Below are 20,871 nucleotides of genomic sequence, written 5' to 3'. Positions count from 1 at the left end.
GGTTCCTGAAGAGGCCAAAGTCTGCTCTTTTGAAGTCCAGGGCAGTGAGCTTGCTGCACGCTCTTCTCACTGCCCTGAGGATCTCAAATTCAAACATAAGCTGTGTCTTAAAGGTTATGTTGTCTTTATATCATTTAAAATTTTGCTTAGGAAAGCACTGGACATTCCACTTTTATGAATAACAATCACTAAAATTGTTTGGATTATTATTGTGCCTGTCAACACTGGGACACGAGGGAAGGATTGGGGTGTGGAAGTCAGAGGGGAAGGAGGAAAAAAGGCAAAAGGAAGAGGAGGATAAAGAACTCGGCAGAGAACTGGAAGCAAGAAACTAGAATACTGCTTTGGGTCTTAAAGCACATTAGGCCATCTCTTTAGCATTCCTACAAGCATTTTATTGGGAATCTAGGTTAAAAGTTGCAAAATGGTCACGCTGGAGGACTTGCAAGGCATAGAGTGCCTTTTTTTTTTTTTGCGGATTATTATGTTTTAGACTTAATGGATCTCATGTTGTGTTCCTTTTGTCTAGTGATATTGATCTAGTTGTTTTTGGAAAATGGGAACGGCCACCTTTACAGCTGCTGGAGCAAGCACTAAGAAAACACAATGTGGCTGAGCCATATTCCATTAAAGTACTTGATAAAGCTACGGTAAGTGATAGTCTTTGGAATACTGAACTGAAGAGTTTTCAGACCCCTTAAGATGTTGGTGATAAATAGTGTTCTTAATTCGTGAAGCAACTTATATTGCCTTAAGTACAATGTTTTGCTCTGTCTGTGCAAGATTTTGGTAGAATCTGTGCTTAACAATAGCATGCAGTGTACTGTATTTGCTGGAAGGCTGTACCTCTGCAGTTGTTGTGAAATGGTGCTATGCTGCTTTTGTTTTCTTTTGGTTGTTTGTTTTGGGGTTTTGTTTTTTTTGTGGTTTTTTTTGCTTGTTTTTTTTTTTTTTTTTTTTTGTTTCCATTTCAGAGTTAAAATAGATGTTATCAGCTGATGTTTAGGCTATGACTGAAGATAATTTTGTGGGATAACTGTACGCAAGGTGGAGGTGATGTGAGACTGAGACTGAACTACAGTACTGGTAGTTCCATAATAATTCATTGCTGCCAAAAGAGGAAGTATTGCTATTCCTGCTTTGCTTTTATCCAGTTTGGCTTTGGTTTGACTCTGCAGTGAACCAGTGCAGCTTGACAAACCAAGAGACAGTGCTTTATTTTTTTCTGCTTGGGTAGTCTTCTATCAGTTTAGCAAGTGAATGGTGCAGTGTTGGGTCAGATGAATGCAGTTTCCACAGGTTATGAGTGTAGAATGTCTCCTATTAACAACAGTGAGTCATTAAATAAATTTGGTTGTCCTACAAAACACTGACATTGCAGCTATGGAGACAGATATGTAATAATTACAGGAAAGTACATGAGTGATGAGAAGTTAATGTGAACCTATACGCCTGTGTTTTTAATCACCTCACTAAGAAGCATTTGCTTTTCATCAAATGGATTATTATCTTTTCTCAAAACCGTATTTTTTTTAGCTTGATAGTTGTATTCATTTGAACTGATAGTATCCTTGTGTCTTAAGTAAATAAGCTAGAGAACAGCACTAGTATTGCATTCTGGGTATTCATAAAACCTTATTTTAATCTTTTCAGGTACCAATAATAAAACTTACTGACCAGGAGACAGAAGTGAAAGTTGACATCAGTTTTAATGTAGAAACTGGTGTGAAGGCAGCTCGATTTATTAAGGAATACATGAAGGTATCAGCCGTGTAATGGATGTTATACTACTTGCAGGGTTGTGCTAGATGCTCAGCTAACCTTTCTCGATATGGCTTAGACTTTTGAAAGCTGATTACTGAAGACTATAAACACTTAATTTAACATGGATATTTTAATTGATTTTCTGCTGGTGTCTGTTTAGTGTTGCCTTTGAGTGCTAGGTGTTTGTGTGGATAAACCTGTGCACTGAAGGGACTATGCAGTCATGGTTAGATCTACAGATAGGTACTAAACTTTACAAGTCTGAAATTTTGTTTACCTTGAATTTGTGATGCTTGATTATTCTTCTGTAGTTACATATTTAAAATCAATTCTTCTGCAGTTACCTACTTAAAATCAAGTTTACTTTTCATGCTCTGCAGTAACAGTATGGTTTAGATAGAAAGCTTTGACTATAATGAGTGACACTGGCATTCAAAGGAGGATGTGAAAGTCTTCCTGTTTGGGGGTGGGTACCAATCTGATACGTAAGCTGTTTGATCAAATAAGAGTTGAAGTTAGCCTTCTGTTCGTAGACTAAAAAAAGGCATGTTTCAGTTCTTCCAGTGGAAACACTTTATAGCACACCACTGAATAACATTTTTGTATGAGAAGATTCTTATTGTGTTGAGATTGTGTAGTTTGTTCTTTGTTTCAGAAAGTTGACACTGTCACTGATAAGACTTACTTTGCTTTGCAGAAATATTCTTTGCTGCCTTACTTGATTTTAGTATTAAAACAGTTCCTCCTTCAGAGGGACTTGAATGAAGTTTTTACAGGTGGAATTAGCTCTTACAGCCTAATTTTAATGGCAATTAGTTTCCTGCAGGTAAGTCTGTTCCTTGTTTGTGTTCTTTAAAATATTTTGGTGTATGTACTTATGTCCTGTTATGGTGCTGGTTCTTTAGACTCCCCTAGCAATGCACAGCTTTACTGTTACGGTTCTAGGTATTTGTTCATTGGCAGCTCCTATGGACTACAGAATTGAACTGAAGCAGCAGCAGGAGCCTTGCAAAAAAGCAGAGGCTGTGCATTGCTTTTTATATCAGGGCCTGTGATTTGGATTATGCTGCTGTCCTGGGCAGCCTATTCCAGTGCCTGAATCATTACTGGTGTTTTGTAAGTCTTCCAGGGTGCAGTTTAAGTTGCTTCTTAGACTGATAGAGTAGTTGATTTCAGTGTTTATTAAAATTCTGAAATAAGTCAAGTTGTTTTTAATTACATGTTGGTTTGGTTTTGACATACTGACAAATATTGTAGGAAACTAATGAAATAGCTAATGAGTTATAGCATCTTCTAGTATATTTTTGTGACAGTAAAATTTGTGTATGATGAGGTGCAATGTTAGTATCTCTCATGCTGTGATAATGGAAAAACCTCCATATTTTGCCGCTGTTAATGATTAATTGAAATATTACTATAATTTTTACTTACCATATATAATATGGGGAGGTTGAGGTAAAAATTGTATTTTAGTTAGGGTAAATAGAGCCCCCCACTACTTTTGAAAACATTGGCGATGGGTTTTCTGGGAAGAAGCAGGCATTACTCTGTTACTAATTAAGCTGTAATGTAGTTTGCAGTACTTTATTGCTTTTGGCTTAGGGAAAAGAACTTACTAAGCCTCAGAAAGCTGGAAGAGGAGGGAAGGAGTTGTCTTCCGGGTGCTACTGAAGTGCTGCCCCCTCTTGGTAGTTTAAGTAGGTGAAGAATGACTCAATTCGGGCTTGTGTAAAGCATTTATACTCAGCTGTTTAAATGAGAGCTTTTTATTGCACTGTGTTGTGGTCTGAAAAGCATTAATTTTTAATAATTAACAACTGCTCTGTCACAGCTGCATCCAAGAATTGATGCCAGAAGAGCTGATGAAAACCTTGGAATGCTTCTGATAGAATTTTTTGAACTCTATGGAAGGAATTTTAACTACTTGAAAACTGGTATTAGAATAAAAAATGGAGGTGCCTATATTGCCAAAGAAGAAATAATGAAAGTCATGACTAATGGATACAGACCATCCATGCTATGTATTGAAGATCCTCTCCTGCCTGGTAAGATTGTACACTTGCAATATTCTGGAGCTTTGGCTCAACTTGTGCTCTCTCAGCTTGTGTTAAAGTCTCTAAAGTGTGCTGCACAGAGAAGAGACTGATGCTGATGTCAAGGTACAATTGTGAAGATGGGCTAAGGAATAAGGACCTGAAGTCTCCCAAGATGCATTGCCTGAGTAAATTGGATTGCATTCAAACAGTGCAGCTACATAATGCATTGGAAATTCAGAACTGTTGAGTGTATAATAAGATTCTCTAAGTAGTTCTGAGGGGTAGTGAAAGAAAGATGTTCAGGAAATCCTAAAAGAGGGTTTGCTAGTAGGAACAACTTTGTTATTCTTTATGAGAGAATGAGAGTGGAGGGTGTAGCTTTTTCTGCCCACAGTCTGTGTTGCCATACCTCAAATATATTATAACATATGGGAAAGGAATGCCCCAGATGAGGTATGTGTCCTGCAGTGTGGTGCAGTAAAGACTGCACTGAAACGTGTGTATATCCATGAATGTGTAGCAAGGGACCAGCTTTACTATGGTGTTGGTGTGAAGAGTGGCTTGCATAACTGACTTCTGTGCTGCACAGGGACCTTCAGGGAATGCCAGTTATATTTGCATGTACTTTTGAAAGTAACTTAATTTTTTTTTCTTTAAGATCTGGTTTTCATTTGGTAATCTTCAAAGTAATCAAGATTAACTTTGGCTGACCTCCTGAAAAAAAAAAAGTCCAATGTTATAGTACTCAGTTTGGATTCTATTTAGACTGTCACAAGTAACTGAAATTCCAAAACAGCTTTTTAACAAGTCAATTTTCAGTTAATTTGGACTTCAGCATCAGTATTTCTGGAATGTAATTGGCACTCAAACTCCATACTGTCACATCTTGTGGGTAGACTGCTTATGTACAGCACTTTTAAAGCAAATACCATGGATCAGGAGCTGAAGTCTGGCACCTTTCTATAAATATTCAATAGGCTGAATGCTCATAGTTCTGTAGAACAGGTTTCAAGCTAATCTACTCATTTGCCTAACCACATCTCTGATATGTTTTTAGCCATGTGTTTGTGTCCCATCATGACTCTTTCATTTGGCCAGGCATGAGACAGCATTTGTAGAACTTTCACTGTGTTATTGAGATTTCCTTCAGTAGCTTGCCAGCAGATCCATGTGAACAGCAGCATGAGCTGCATTTCTTTATAGTCAGAAACATTTACTGTCTTCCAGTTCTGTTCTTCCTATCTGCTGAGGAGTAAAAGAGAAGAAATTACATATGCTGCACAATGTTTTAATCACCGCTAATAGTGCTTTGGAATTTTTGCTTCTCTTTGACTCTTCAGAGAAGAAAAAAAAGTTATAAATCCGGTATGGGCTCTGAACTAATTGTAGTATAAATCTTGCAGAAGTAAAGAACTATAGTTTATAAGACATCTGTCTGTCAAAGAGCTGGTAAGAGTTAAATTTTAGATGAGGTTATATGGGCTGAGATAATGTAATTTTTACAGGATAGGAAGTTTTGGCAAGGGAAATGAAAGCTAACAATAGTTTGATGTTATTTGACTACTGTGTCCTGTAGGGATATTTTCTGGCAGCTACCACAGAGCTTCAGAACTTGCCTTATGGAACTAAGAGGAAAATTACATAGAACATACAGGATGGCTCTTTGAATCAGAGGAATACAGCCTCCTCAGATCTAGACTTAAATCGCATATTCCTATAGTATCTAAAAGTACCTGTCAAGTGTATGGAGATAATGTCTAGAATTCTGCTAATTAGTTTAGTTCTATTACTGCTTGTGTCCCAGTACAAAAAACTTTTCTGTTGCTTTAGGTCTTTGCACAGATGACAAGTAGTCATCTCTACTTGATTAGCTTGTGGTCAGACCCACTCAGTGTCGTAAGGGTCAGTGCCAGGAGGTGGGAACAAGTATTTTGTTAAAGAGTGGACACAGATAGTTCTTTATTAAAGTGTGAATAAGATTCTGTAATTTTTTTCCCTTCAAACCTTTTTGCACTGTACGCATAAGTTTTAAATCTTTTTTTGCTGTCCTTCTTTACCCTCATTGCAGCTGCTTGGAAGAAGACTTTGAAAGGTGACTCCTTAATCCAGGCATCAGCCAAAAAGTATAGGGTTGAAAATAAAAAAATCAATGTCTCGAGATTATCCAAGTAGTGTAAAATTCCCTCTGTGAGTGTATGTACTAGTTCAGTAGTAGGATGCTGAAAGGTATAACTCGTAAGAATAGCTTTAGATATTCTTTTAGGGAACAGGATTAAATTCAATGGGATTAGCTCTTTAAATTGGAGGAAATGTATTTTCTTTGTGTGAAAAGGTGATGTCTGGCTAACAGATAAATGATGTAATCAGAAGGGTATGATACTTCAATTCTACCTGCTCAGTACCTTCTGTTAGTTCCTAGATTTGGAAGGAACAGGCATCAGTCTGTTGTGTTGTTTTGGTCATAGTGGGTTTTGCTGATTGTCCTGGGTGCTGTAGAGTTTCCTCTGAAATTCTCAAATACTAATTAGGATGGTTTGAGAACCAATATTTCAATAAATATGTTGAGGGTCTACGCTTAAAAGTGGGAAGTGTACTGAAATCCGGATTTGGGATGTCGGGCTAATCTAGTTTGTGATGCGTTAAGTGGTGGTTTATACTTGATCTCTTGATCTTCATAGATAGCCCAACGTTCTTCGTCTTGCGGTAGAGTCCTAGGAGAGGGTAATGAGAGGAAAATCTCTCATCATCATCCAAAGAAGGGAGTTTATATAAACATCTTCTAGTTGACATAATTTCAGTTTATCCCGGTAATTATCCTTTCTTTGATGTATGAAAAGTGAGAGCATTCATTTAGAGAACTGTAAAGCCAGACACTCAGAAATATGTTCACAGGAACATGCTGGAGCAGGGTAGATGATGCCATCCTAGAAGAGGTTTGTGCAGAGTTGGTCTTGCAGTATCATGTCTTAGAACACATGACTCTGGTTGCAGGTGAGATATCTTTAATCTATGGTTGTAAAACAAACTTGGCATTCATTGAGCAGATTGTTAGCGAAGTTTATTATTTTATAATAAGCCTTGGTGAATCAGATCATTATCAAGGTCCTTAAGTCATTTCTTATGCTCAGAACAGGAATGAATTTGATCTTGATTCAGATTGGAAGTGGCAAGAGTAACTAAATCGCAGTTTATGACTTGGAGTTCCACCTGCTCCCTTCATGAGAAAGGTTGTTCTTCATTTTGAACTATGATCATGCACAAAAGTTCTAAACCTTAAATTCAGTGTCTTTTCTTTGAAAACAGACTAATTTGCAACACTGATTATGCTTCATGTTGCTTGCTTTATGTTTTGATAGCTCATAAATACATGAAGTAATTAGATTTGAGATTGGCAGCAACTATTGGGATTATCTGATCTAGCCTCAGTGGCTGCCCAAAATTGTTCACTGTAGCTTTTGAATATGTGGTATTTATCATTAGAACCTACAAATATGTGTATATAAAATATATTTATTAAAATGCACAAATGCATTAAAGTTAGTGTCTGAAAGAGCCCCTTTAACGCTGAATGTTGCAAGAAGTATTTACTAGATAATAACATAAAGGGATCTGCTTCAATACTAGCTCATGGTCTTACCTGTACCTTTTCAGGCCACATTCTTAAAACTGCTTCAGGTAATGAAAGGCTGCCTGACAGGGTGGTAATACTGATAGTGAGTGATAGAAATCTTAGACATGCTCCTTTAGGGATGAAGACTTTGTATGAAAGAATGAGGATTGAATTATACATGAAATCACACACTGTCATTACCTACTGATGTATCGGATAATGAGGTCTGAGTGATTTTATTTCTTTTTTTTTTAAGAATGAGAGCGTTTGGGTTATGTGCTTTAACTAATTGGTCTGTAGACTGTGTCAAAAGAAGGATGCTCAGGTATGTAAGATGTGATCTACTAATGAGAAGGATTTCTCAGAGGAAAATCTATTCAGGGCAGCAAATGCAATTATGTGGCCTCCTGGCTTCTTCCAGTCTGTTGCTTTCTGGATTGGGTAGGGGCAGCTTTGTACAGACATGGCTGGCACAGTTCACAGTAGCCTGTGTAGTAGCTCTGGCTTCTGTACCTGCTTTTCAGCTGCAGTGCAAGTCAGAAGCTCTGCAGATTATATAATTGAATAAGATATGTTTATTCAGATATGTTTATGAACTAATTACAGGTGCAGAATGAGGCAATCCGGGAACCTAGGCATGCTATGGCGTGAGCTATCCTTCCTCTGTTCTCAAACCTGCTTCGGTCAAGACTCATACACAACTTCATTGGTGGTTTAAACTAAACTGCCTGAGTTTGCTGTAAGTGGATTAGGGAAGGCTTATGATTTCTTTTGCTGGCATGACAGTGGAGGTGGCAACAACTGATGAAAGGAGTATCTGCCAGTTTGTAGCAGCAATGTCTTCATTTTGGTTTAACACCATGCAAGATGCATATCAAATGTAGCTGCCTTGGCACCAGATTGGGTATGCATTCTTGAATTCCTGTTATGTGAATTTATAGAATCATTTAGGTTGGAAAAAGACCTTAAGATCATTGAGTCCAACTTTAGATGGACTTGAATTCAATTGTAGGTGCAATTGTGCGTGTTTAACCACTTCTATATATTCCATACCTGTATTGCTTCTCAATTTAGTTCTGTCTTGTGTATATGTTTAGCATGTCATTATGTGAAAGGTGGCGTTGTAGGACACAACGATGTGTCCTGACCCTGGAAAATCTGTACTGAATTAATAATTGTTTTTCCAGTCGCATTAACATTTTTGTGTTCTAATTTCTTGGCCCCTGCAATACCTTGGTCTCTATTCAGCTGCCTTTGGACAAAGTCGTTTGTGAAGCTGTCTGCTGCTTTGTAGTGCAGCTCTGAATTTAACCACGATGTGTTTCTTCCTTGCTGTCCTAGGCCCACATTGTTTTCTACTTCAGGACAGTCCAATTGCAGATATGCCACTTAGAAAGCCTTTTGTAATTTTGATCTTAGTAACCACTGGATACTGCAGCAGTGCATTCAGAGCAAGATAGTTATTTCAGTGAACAGGAAATATTTCCTGATAATTTTTTATTTTACCTTATAAATGACTGAGGAAATTGTGTTCCTCACATGCTCTGATTTTCCCTGTCTGTTTTCTTTGATTATGCTTTTAAAGTGGCATCGTTGGAGAATCTTGAAGGACTAAGATGTATTTTCAAGCAGTATAGCCAAGGCTATTTTATTTTTCCCCTGGATGGCAGACCTCAATACATTTATCTATAATGGCTTGGTGGAGAAAATACTTCAGCAAGTGAAGGGGTCCTGTAAAGTCAAATTCAGCCTCATTGGATTTGGTCCTGTGAAGGATAGAGTCTGTCTTTTACTCATCAATTGTCAAAGCAGATTTTTCGTTAAACCCTGTTCATGGGCTCTGATCTGATTTTCAAGCTTTAAATAAACATGTTCAGTGGTTCATTCCTTTTCAGTGTTCTTACAGCATTTCAAACATCATTCTAAATGATGCTTGAATAAGGGAACCTTTTACTGTAAGCAGCTTTCTACCCACTCAAGATCTAGTCTATATTTTATACATGCAATTTGAAGGAAGTTTTCATCCTGTTTCTTAAATTGAGTGGTGACAGTGAACCTTTGGTGTCTGGTGCCAAATATATCTACAGAAAAAAAACCAAAATGTTTCTTCTTGCTAGAAATAGCAAGATCTTTCTGGGTGCTAAATGGGAGACTGATGCTTGTACATTGTCACTGATATAGAATCTTTGACATGTTGTTAAATTCTGCAGTTCCTCACACATGACACTGGATTCGGAAGGAGTTCTGCTATAAATGTCCTTCATGCTTAAAGAGGGGCAACCAAGAAGTGCCACTAACTTCATCAAAATACAATTTCATACTAACTTCTGGAGTCCTCTATGATAGATTAGACAAACTGGTTTATCCTGTGGAGCTAAATTATCTGTATGAGCTGGTTTATCAGTCTCATTTTGATAAGGTTAAGTGGGGGTTGATGATGTAAGTATACCTGGCCATATGAAGATAATGTGGTTGCACAAGTGGAATTTTAAGCTGAATTTGGCCTGCAGAAACTCTACTGGTAAGTGTGACATGATGCTTTAAACTTGGTAGATTCCCTCTTAAAAGACAGCTCTAAGAACTTTAAGCTGGTCTGTATTTTCTGTTTCTTTCAGGCACTGGTACACCGGTATTTTGAAAGTGGTAAATTGAATGCATAATATTAAGTGTCATTCATAAGGTTAGCTTCTTTTATTGAGACAGGCATGTTTAGTTGTTCCTCATGTGAGTAGGATGGACTAACCAGTTTAAGCAGAGTTAAGCTGTATTGTTAAGGTTTCTGAGCTGTAAGTATGAATAATTTTCTGGTTACTGATATTAAAAAAAGATGATCTGATGACTGTCACATTATTTCAGGAAACGACGTTGGCAGAAGTTCTTATGGTGCCATGCAAGTGAAACAAGTTTTTGATTATGCCTACATTGTTCTTAGCCATGCAGTATCACCACTTGCAAGATCATATCCAAATAGAGATTCTGAGAGGTAATTAGTCCACTTTTTGAATATCCATTTGTCTGTATAATCAATTAGGAATGTTTGGGTCTAAATCAATAAAAGTAATATTGTTATTCTTTAACTGTGGCTGTATTGAAATCTGCCCAGGAATTCAGGCTGCCCAGTGGTGTAAGAGTGGTGTAATACCTCAGTGTGCAGCACTGAAATTAAGACAGGCTGACAAAACCCAAGATGTGTCTAATGTGAGGTTCTCTTAGTGTGGAAGGGATCCAGAAGATAATTGGTCTTTCTTCAAATATTCTGTGTAAAGTGTTTCAAAAGAAGGTCTGCTGGTTTCATGTTTGGAATGATGAATGTCTGTACTATGGCAGAAAGAAATGTGCGTGGTCAGGTTCCTTGTTTAGACACAAAACTAGACAGGGTTAGAAGTTTCTCTCGTTCTTTAATACATGCTCCCATAAGCTGTTTTAAAAGGCTCAATATGTAATTAAGCTTTGAGAAGAATCAGTTCAGTTTGGCCATAATGTCAGAACTGCCATTAAAAGCAGCATACTTCTAAACATGCTGTTTTTAATGCAGTTCTTAATGTCTTTCATAGAAACGCTGTACAGCTAGTACTGTCTCAGCTCTCAACATTTGCAAGTTTTCCTTTTTTTTGAAAGGAGGAGGAGAAAGAAAACGAAGGTGTGTCAGCCATGTTGCATTTGCATTCCATCTGCTCTAGCATCTGGTACACTAACTCTCAGTACAAACTGGGACTAGATCAGAGGATGTCTGTTTCCTGAGACTTCCCTAGAATCCCAGTGGCTTTGAGCTCCCCAGCTAATTGCAGGGAGGGATGGATGTAACAAGTCACATAAACCATCTAGATACAATTCCAAGGTCTAGTCAAGCTGTTAACTCCCAGGGCGTTAATGTCATTGGAAGGCAAAACAGTTCTCCTATAGTAGGTTTACCACAAAGTGGATTCAGTCTTTCACTTGTGGATTTAAAACTGGCAGTATTCTAATAGTGCCCATGAATCTCCAAGTTTTCTGTGATATTGCATTCACAAAGATTGAAATTGCACTTGTGCCTGTGATGGAGATAGAGTTATACATAGTGTTACACGCATTTGAGACTGCTGTTCTAAGACAGGTAAAAGGTATATCTGTTAAATGTGTACTCGATGACAATTCTTGGTACTGAATGAAACTTCTTTCATATAGGTAGGACAACTTAGGGATTCCTAAAGCTTTGCTTGTGTCTTGGGTCCTGGCCTTCATTAACTTCTCTGTGGTTCTCTGAATGATGTAGTTATCCTCTTGTGAGATACTTGTGTTTATTACAGACGTCAAAAAGCATATTTGTAAAATGCATTTAATGGAAGCCTCAGATGTGAAGTGCACATGTTGATGACATGTACACTTCTTGCTGTATTTAGGAAAATGTTTGAATTTTTCACAACTTCAAACCTAGGAAGAAGTCCCACAAATAGTGTTCAGGTGTTGTACATCTGACCTGTCTGCCACTTCTGGGCTGTCTGTGCCAGTGATGTCTAAGTCTTGGAACTCGTCATGCCAGTGGCTGCTGTTCTGTCTCTCCCCACAAAAGGGAGTGGTGTGACAAGAGGAACAGCATTCAACAAAGTCCTGTGTGCGGGTAGTTTCCCCAGCATCAGTCTTGTCAATGCCAAAGGACCTGTAGGTGGATGATGAGCTGTTTGATAGCAGTCTTATTGTAGAACCTCAACAGCAGTCCATGGTCAGTGTCAGTCGTTATTTCATGTGTTTTGGTGATCCAGCTATATTTCAGACCCTTTTTCCGCCTGTTAGGCAGAATATTCCAGGGTCTTTATAAAGACTTTTCTGGTGGCCTGACTTAAGTAGCCTTATCCAGAAGCCCTTTGTCCTGATCCAGTTTTTTTCCCCCCTTTCTAGGCTTGTTAATGAGAGGTTAAAGTGTAAATAATGGGCTCCCTTTAAAAGCTGTGACTAGCTGTATGGCATTCTGCTAAAAGGATCAACAAAGACCAAGCAAAGAGCGCTTGAAAGGCTAGGAACTTGCAGGAGGCTGAACTCCGCAGGCTGTCTCGAGTTTATTCAGTTCTGTCATAATTTGGTCTAGCTTTCCCCTAAGTGGAGTGGTTTGTTTGTGGACTGCCTGGTAGGTTTGAATTCATATTGGCTCTTTCCAGGCAGAATTTTTGTGTACAGAATTCTGTTTTGTAGATAACAGTCTCAGTAGATTTCAAATCTTTCTAGGTGATCATTGTTGCCTCTCTTTTTCAGGGCTGGTCCAACTCAAAGGAGCACAAGCCTAAATTAATTTTAGGTTTTCTAGCTAGCTGTTGATTCTGATTTTCCCAGTGTAGAAAAGAGTCAGATTTTGGTCCTTCAGCATAGGCCTTATTCTTGCTCATGTTCTGTAGTAGTGAGTACCACAGAATTGTAAAGGGGTAGATTCAAATCAGTCTTACCAGCATCTTCCTTCAAGCTTCCAAATATGATATCTGGAATGTAATGGGGTTTGAAAGCTGTCTTCTGTCTTTGTGGAAACAGCAGTTAGCTGAGTCCTGAAGGTAGTTCTTACAGCTACAGAAATTTCCTTAATACTGTTATGTCTCTAGCCTCTCTCAGCCATTCTCCTTCAAGATCAGCTCAGAAGAGGTTGATAAATAGTTCAGTAGATTTTATTAGAGCAGATTCCCATCTGATAGGCAGATCAGAAGCAAGAGAAGCATTAGAAGTTCACATTTGGGGGAAGATGCAGAGAATGGTATTGTACCATTTGATGACCATAAGTTATGCTGAGCTGGATGTAACAAAGATGCATCCTTTGGTGTTAATACATATATCTGTAGATAAGGCTGTTGGCTTACATGTTGGCTTGTTACACAGTTCAGATATAAAAGCGTGCTCAGACTGCATCTCTAAACAGCAGTGTAGCCACATTTGGGAGGCAGAAGATGTCCTATGATGCAGGGAATGGAAGATTGGTTCTGCTTTGAAATGTCCTTTCAGTTATAACTTGACTTTTGAGTCCTGGCTTTTGTTTCCTAGAGTTGCAGATTGGTAACAGGTTCCTCCTTGTTGGTGCCAGACATGTGGTGCAGGTAAATGAGGGAAAGGGGCTGTCATGCCACAGGCCAGAGTCTGAGGCAGCCTTGGCAAGGTTTTGCTACTGCATGACTGGAGTTGTCATTTACAGGTGATAATCTTCAAAAAGACAATAGTCTGGGCCATACATAAAGTGAGCTTTCCATCTCTGTGCTTGACAGCTGTTTGGTCTTTTCCTAGTGTACAGTTCAACTGATCTGACTGCTGACAGGTCTGTATGTTAGGTTTGGATTGCCCATGCTTGGCCAAGACAGTGCTGGGGAGGTGTCAAAGGGAATGTTAAATTTTCCTGCTAGATCTGCTGACACAGAAAGCAGAAATGTGCTGTCTGAAACAGTCCTCCTTTTGCTTCACATCTTGAATGGTGGGTGTGTGGCTGTCATTAGGATGCATGTAGTCTCTTTAGAGAGGTATCAGCAATATCAGCTTTTTCTGCACAGAGTATTTGGGTGAAGGTTTTAGTGTTGTAGATTTTTTTTTAGGGGTGTGGTATGTTTGTGTTTTTTATCGTCATGCTCATGCTTCTTAGTCTGCTTTTAGATGATATTGTCCTTTTAATACCAGGGGCGTATTTTGTAAGCTCAGTTAAGGCCTACTGAACAGTTATTCTGGCTGTTCTTTCACAGACTATATGGGGTTTTTATTCCTGCTCTGGTATTCACTCATTCATTTGGAGCCTGGCTGGAGGTTTAAGTATCTGATTTTACTGAATCTTATGTCAGCAATCTAAGCCTATTATAAGATTTACTTGCACTGTAGTTGTGCTGTAATGACAGCTAGAAAGTGTCCCTATGACCTGAAGGCTTGCAGTGTGTAAAAAGAGGAGCTTCTAAGCTCTTATGAAATAATTGATGTATGTAAATAGCTTATTCCTGGTTTTACTATATGGTAGTATTAAGGGAAAAAACTTAGAGGGGTATCTTTCATAGGAGAGCTGTCTAATTCTATGAACCAGTTAACTGGATAACCACATCTTCGAAACAAGAAGAGTTGTAGGAGTGTCCCATATTTCTGTAGAAATTCTGGGCTCAGAAAAAAAACCAAAACAAAAACAACAACCCAAAAGTGTGGAATTTCCTTATACTAGTGGTGGGGTAGATTAATAGGTTTTTTGTTCCCAGGCATTTTCAGTTTGGAAAAAAAAGAAAATATAAGCACAATTTTTACATGTTTATTAAAAAACCAACAATCCACTGTTCTCTGATCCTGTGGATGTGCTTGAGTCACATACATATGAAATGGTGTACTTGAGAGCAGTATCTACTTGATCACACTTCCTTCGTTGCTGCTATATTAAGTATATGGCAGTATAGCCTTAATTACCTTTCAGTTTCTTATGTCTCCTAATGAGTGTTTCTAATTTTGGCATACAAGCAATGTAGCGTAGATCTGCCTTAGAACTTCTGAGCTTATAACTTGGCAAATTTCTCTTATTTTTCTAGAATTACTTTCTTACCATTTTTGATAAAATGAGAGGCTGGGGCTTGGATCTCTGTCTGTGAAATCAGTTAATGAGAGAAGAGATTTCCACACAGGTTCTGTATGTTTTAACTCTGATGTAATTGTTGGTGTAACAGTAGGTTCACCATTTATGCCTATTTGACAGGAGACAGTTTTGGTGTATCAGTCATCCAGGCTGATAAAAATACCATTCTGTATCATTCATTTTCCTTCTGGTGTATGAAGGTACAACTGTTGATTTGTTTCTGGGAAAATATTCCAAGAAGCTTCAGACTTGACAGACTCCTTCATAAAAACTTGTGTCACTCCATGTTCATTTTCTGGTTCTAAGAACACAGCTGGTAATCTTTGGAAAATGTATAGGTGATTTTGGAGTAAAAGCTCAAATCTTTCTGAAGGCATTCTCGGATGAATTTTTTTGGTTCAGATTTCCTTCTCTGTCATGGTGCTGAAGAGATCCAGCCTGTCTATGTTTGAGTCCCATACTGGCATTACTGTCTTCAAAACTGCAGCTTCAGGGCCACAGCTGATCTCTGCAGTATTTGTAATCCTGTCTTCATTCTGTCTCCTGTGGCTTAACTTCCATTTTTGAGATTGAGAAACCAGAACTGCACTGAGTATTTAAAATGCTGTTATATCATGGAGTATACATTAACAAAATACTGTCCTCTTTTTTGTTTGTTCCTTTCTTAGTGTGCTCTACTTAGCTATTGAACTGTGGTTTCCAAAGAGTTATTTTATTACAGTGCAGATCTTTAGCTGCTGAGTGGTGACAATCTGCATGTAAAATTCAAGATTTTATTTTCCAACATGCATCATTTTATCCACATTATGTGTAAATAGAACGGTGGATGACATTAATTCTGTCCATGAGGGGGAGGCCCTTCTGCAGCTGCTGGACTTATAACGTAGTTAAGCAAATATTGAACCAAATAATATTACAATGCTGGATTGCTTTTTTCAGTAATAACATCCTGACATGTCTCTAGAACTGGAAGACTAAACATGGAATGTGTGTTATCTGGTGTTGCATGAAATAGTAATGTTTAAACCAGTAGGAGAATTAATCCTCCTTTTAAAAGTGTTACTATAAAATGACCTAATAAAGGTAGTCCAGATACATTTAGGTGATGTATGTCCTCCTTTTCCATTATGCCTAAACCAAATGAAAATTCCAGTACAGGTACAGTATACCTTTATGATGTGAAATACCGAATAAGCTTAACTGTAACCACTGAAGATTTTCAAAAGTAAAATAACATCAACTTCTCCAAGATGGTAATTTGTCACAGCCCAGTTTTGTACAATAGTTAGTCCTTCACGTATCTTGAGTATGGAGTTCAGTGTTTCAGCCGCTAGTCCCTGATGAAAGGAAAGCTTGAAAGGCTAGTGCTCAAACAAGGATACAACTCTTGCTCAAGTAGAAGTATAATTCAAATAGCTGAATATTGGGAAGGCGTGTTGGAAAAATATTGTTTTGTGCTTGTTCATAACTGGTCACTGTTCAGCAGGACCATGTGGGCTTTTTTTCTGTACCATTTGCTGTTAAGAATCTTCTTAAATTCTAACTTCGGTTTTGGAGCCAGTCTGTTTCTTGCTTCCACTACCTCACGATCCATGGTACTTCCTTTATAATTGTGGGGATTTTACACCTTTCAAGCTGTCTTGCAAATCTGTAAGCAAAGACTAATGAAGCTGTCTATAGCTTGAGGAGCTGGGAGGTTAATGTCTTCAGTGCGTCTCATAACTATTGTAATCCAGATTCTGTGGAAAAAAATATTTTCTGCATTGAGAAATACAAGAACCTGTAAATTGCTTTTATCAAGTACACTGGTATCTGCATGTATGATCTTGATAATTAAGATGCATTCCGTTTAGAAATACAAAGTAAAAATCTTACCTATGTGTCAGGGCTTGCATGTTAGTATGGTAGAAGATAAGTAACATACTAATTTAAAAATTGTGACACATCGGTGGGTTAAATGGTGTGCTAAGGAAATGAAATTTCAACAGGATTCTTTGGTTAGGGATATATTAAAGTGACTTTTAGCATAATTTGATTGCTTATTGAAATGCGTGCAAATATGTACCCAACAGTCTTTGTTTAATACTTAATTGAAAAATTTTTTTAGCACATTAGGTAGAATCATCAAAGTGACCCAAGAAGTGATTGACTACAGGGCCTGGATTAAAAAGAAGTGGGGGAGCAAAATTAATTTATCACCTGAACTTGGTAGGTATAGCAGGAGTCTTTGAAACCAACATAAAACTTTTTCTTGGAATTTGATGTAATTCAAAGTACTCGTGCCTTGAAATTAATCACTTTCAGAAATGCAGGAAAAAGTAAAGGGAATTTGTAAATTTCTAACCCAAGACTAGTTTTCTCTGAGCCTGTTTTTCAGTTAGCTTGTTAAATTGTAACTCTTAGACTTTGAGGCCCAAGTGTTTGTATTCTGTGCTCTTAAATCATACTTACGTTTTCTGTTAACAGATAATAGGTTGAAAATAAGAGACCAGATAGCTCCGTGCAATGGAGAACAGCAACAAAACAGAGACTCGGAACCATCCTACAACCAGCGCTTGGCTTTGTCACTGGCTAGTACACAACAGTTATCTTCCGGCTCATCTGCCTCTTCTGTATCATCACTCTCCGGCAGTGACATTGTAAGCTTTTCCTTTTAATGGGTTAAACTCACAAGAAGCAGAGTTTATAATTCTCTTCAAAGCCTTTCCTGATACAACAGCAGTTAATGTGATACTATCCCTAAGATGCTACAGCAAATTAATACCCTCCCCTGCTCAGAGCAATTACTGAAATAAAATAACTTTTTCAGTTAATTAAACAGGCCTTAATTCCATTCTAAATCTTTGGTACTCTTTGTGGTAGTCGTTAGATGTAACAAAAATATAAACCCCCAAGTTAACACTAGCTAATTAAGTAGAAGAGTAAAGAATACATCTTCATAAGTCTTCCCATCAGGCAAAATCTCCAGTTGTCAGATTCTGGTCCTTTTTCCCCCCACCCCAAATGGAGCATGAACATCATATCGTGCTGAACAATATTCCTTAATATATTCAGTCAAGCAGTCAGTTCATGTTTTAATAGTAATAGGGCCCTCCTATGTGAAGTCTTGCTGTCAGCTTTCTTGTTTGAAAATAATTGCTGGGCTTTATTGTAACTTACTGTAAGAGCAGGCTGTAGTCTCTTCAGGTATGTTCCCAGAATCTTAAGATTCTGTAAGGTGTTTTTGTTTCAGTATGGAGTAAAATCAACACAGAATTGGACAGTGCAGATTATAAAGCACAAAATTGCATTGCATGGCATGAGGTGCTCATTATAAATCTACTGAAGAGGTATTAACTGGAACAAAATGTAATGTTCAGTTAATTACAATAGTGAATAACTTGATAATGCCAAGAGAGAGGTCCAAGTACCTGTTTCTTGACTGATTTCAAAAACTAGTCTAATATGGAACTAAAGGTTGAGAATTATATTCAGTAAAAATACAATAACTTTTGAGGAACAAGTGCCTTCTTTATATGTTCTGTTTGCTTTCTGTGGTGCATTTATATTACTGAATTTTCTGTATTGAATTGTCTTTTCACTTGTCTAGTGAATATGGTAAATGTTTTAGTTGCACCATCTGGCTAATGGAAAAAGAACGGCATGATGCTTGCCAGTGATAACTTCTAGTCATGCTTCTGGTTTGAGTATGTCAGTGTGAAAGATTTTGCTGTAATAAGTTTTAGGGAAAAATGCAAATATTTCCCTAGGATTTTGCCCTCCCAGCATAACAGGTAGTGAGTGGTTGTGACTTCCTGTTAGTCCTTTTTTGCCTGACGTTGAAGATGAAACTTTATTGCCTGATGCCAGATAAATTAGCAAAAGGCAAAGAAGCTCTCAACAAGAAAGACCTGCAGTCAGTTTGGGCATCCACAATGCAAATGGAAATGCTACCCTTTCTAACAAAATAAAAAGCCTTATGCCTATGCGCTTGTGACAGACCATAGTTTAAGCCCTGGCCTTTTATTGTGTTATGTCCTTACTAGATTGCCAGCATGTTATCTTAATTTGGAATGGAATGGCAGGTTTCTGACAAATAACTAATAAGTCGAACTTGGGTATGTGAAGGTGAGCAAGTTCTGGTTGAACAGTCTTGAGCTGCAACTAATTCAGGAAGAGAAGCCTATTGTGCCAGATTCGAAGAGCCTGTCTGTGGCATGATCTAGCTTAATCCTGTGCCCAGGTTCCAGCAAACGAATATCTAGCATGTGTGACAGCTGAGATTTATGCCAAAACTTCTGCTGCACTCCAAATAGATATGAATTGGTGAACTTTGGTACCAGCTTCAGAACAAGGGAGTATGAATATGGTGCATCTCATCACTGTAGAGCTATAGGTAATGTTAGCTCTGACCTTGTGAAAGGATTGTTCTTCAGGAATGATTCTGTATTCATTTAAACTTCTGCACTTCTCTGATACTGGAGACTGAAAGCAAGGTACACATTATGAAGAAAATGCAGTAGGCAGGAAGACCCTAGATGGACAGTTTGATCTTTTCCATTAATTAAGGTATTATTTCAATGGCAAAATATTCATCCCTATGGTGTCACTGTTTACCTTAAGCACAAGGTCTGCATCCAGACACTGTTTCTGGAGATGTGTTTTGAGTGACTGCAGAGTATCTTTTGCTGTGTATCAACTACAAGATCCTAGCTGTCAAATTAGAGACTTAATAGTGTATTTGCTTTTCAATTTACTTCTGAAGTTTCACTGGTAGTAGTAATCAGCTTCATCTTGACCTTTGAGACCTGCCTGCCAATGTAATTGAAGTCAACTCATGTATGCTGAGGAAAAGGAAATAGGCTTGGCAACTTGTGACTTTATTTGGTTCTATTGCCCCTCCCCGAACTCCATCTTCTACTGAAGTTCAAGTATTCCAGCTGTCCACTCTAGGACAGAGGTAACTGTCGTCTGAAGTCATTGTATCACTGTACACTGGCTGTAAATTTGGAGGCCTTCCATATACTTGTCAAAATGTCCTGAAAGCAATATTAACAGTATATATTAAGCATGCAAGCATTATCAAAGCTCAGAGATCCTAGAATTCCTATTAAACCCTATAGTTTAATAGTTGCTCATAACAGTGGTCAATTTAGTTGGGTATAATGCAGCATTCTGTATGTTTTCTAAACATTTGCTTCCTTGAAGGTCTGGCAGCATTACAGATTTTGCCTTATTCTGTAAATATGGCTCAGTAGATGAATAGGTGAGGCTTCTGGTGTCTTGGACTTTACGGACACTTCAGAGATAGCAGTGGTTATGCATTTATTCAAGGAGCAGGTGTCAAAATAGAACAATGAAAAGGAGAAGGTTTTCCTGGAGACTGGATTGCCATAAACCGGATCTAGTATTTAGAAGTCATCCTGTTGACTTTTGTACATACTCAGAATGTAAGAGCTTGAAGTTGCTACCCTGAGTTCTTTGCATTCCTGCTACTCCTTACTGATGGAGACCATACTTTTGAAGATGAGAATTTGTGTATCACTGAGGAACAAGAGAGCCACCTCCTTCGAGGACAGCCTTCTCTTTCTCCATATATTTTATATGTGTGCACTTTTCCTGAGTACACCGCCTCAAGTTCAGGAAGACGATTGCTTTCATCTTTGCATATCCAGGACTAGCTTGCAGGGGAGCACACTTCTGGGCCGCTATTGGCACAGCCCAAAATGAAGAGCTTGATCTGAGACTAAGTCATAACTCCTATAATCCATATCCTTTCATGGATTTTCCAAGGCAGCAAAACTATTTACAGAATGGCTTTTGCTAGCAGTGTCTGGCTAATGAAATTGTAGTTATGTTGTTTTTCATAAGTGTCCTAGCAAACTGTGAAATCTTAGCCACAAAAGAAAGCTTTCATAAGGGCTGGTAAATTTTGGATCAAA

The 20,871-nt window shown here is 38.1% G+C and overlaps 1 protein-coding gene across 8 annotated transcripts in view; it reads left to right on the top strand.

Moving 5' to 3' along the window:
• Window positions 1-20,871, top strand: part of TENT4A (terminal nucleotidyltransferase 4A) — a 60,354-nt gene that overhangs the window by 19,508 nt on the left and 19,975 nt on the right. For 6 of the 8 annotated variants that reach the window (XM_062610866.1, XM_062610869.1, XM_062610865.1 and 3 more), the window contains exons 4-10: window positions 530-650; window positions 1,654-1,761; window positions 2,462-2,590; window positions 3,596-3,809; window positions 10,267-10,393; window positions 17,058-17,158; window positions 17,417-17,589. In XM_062610866.1, the coding sequence (XP_062466850.1) occupies window positions 530-650; window positions 1,654-1,761; window positions 2,462-2,590; window positions 3,596-3,809; window positions 10,267-10,393; window positions 17,058-17,158; window positions 17,417-17,589 (973 nt within the window). The remainder of the gene's footprint in view (window positions 1-529; window positions 651-1,653; window positions 1,762-2,461; window positions 2,591-3,595; window positions 3,810-10,266; window positions 10,394-17,057; window positions 17,159-17,416; window positions 17,590-20,871) is intronic. The other 2 variants (XM_062610867.1, XM_062610870.1) reach the window with 2 other exon arrangements.

Source organism: Pezoporus occidentalis, unplaced genomic scaffold (assembly GCF_034315485.1).
Source record: "Pezoporus occidentalis ecotype Australia unplaced genomic scaffold, CSIRO_AGI_Poc_V1 ctg15, whole genome shotgun sequence".
NCBI lineage: Eukaryota > Metazoa > Chordata > Aves > Psittaciformes > Psittacidae > Pezoporus > Pezoporus occidentalis.
The sequence above is the reverse complement of the archived record's forward strand: the minus strand, read 5'-3'. Positions and strand labels throughout refer to the sequence as shown.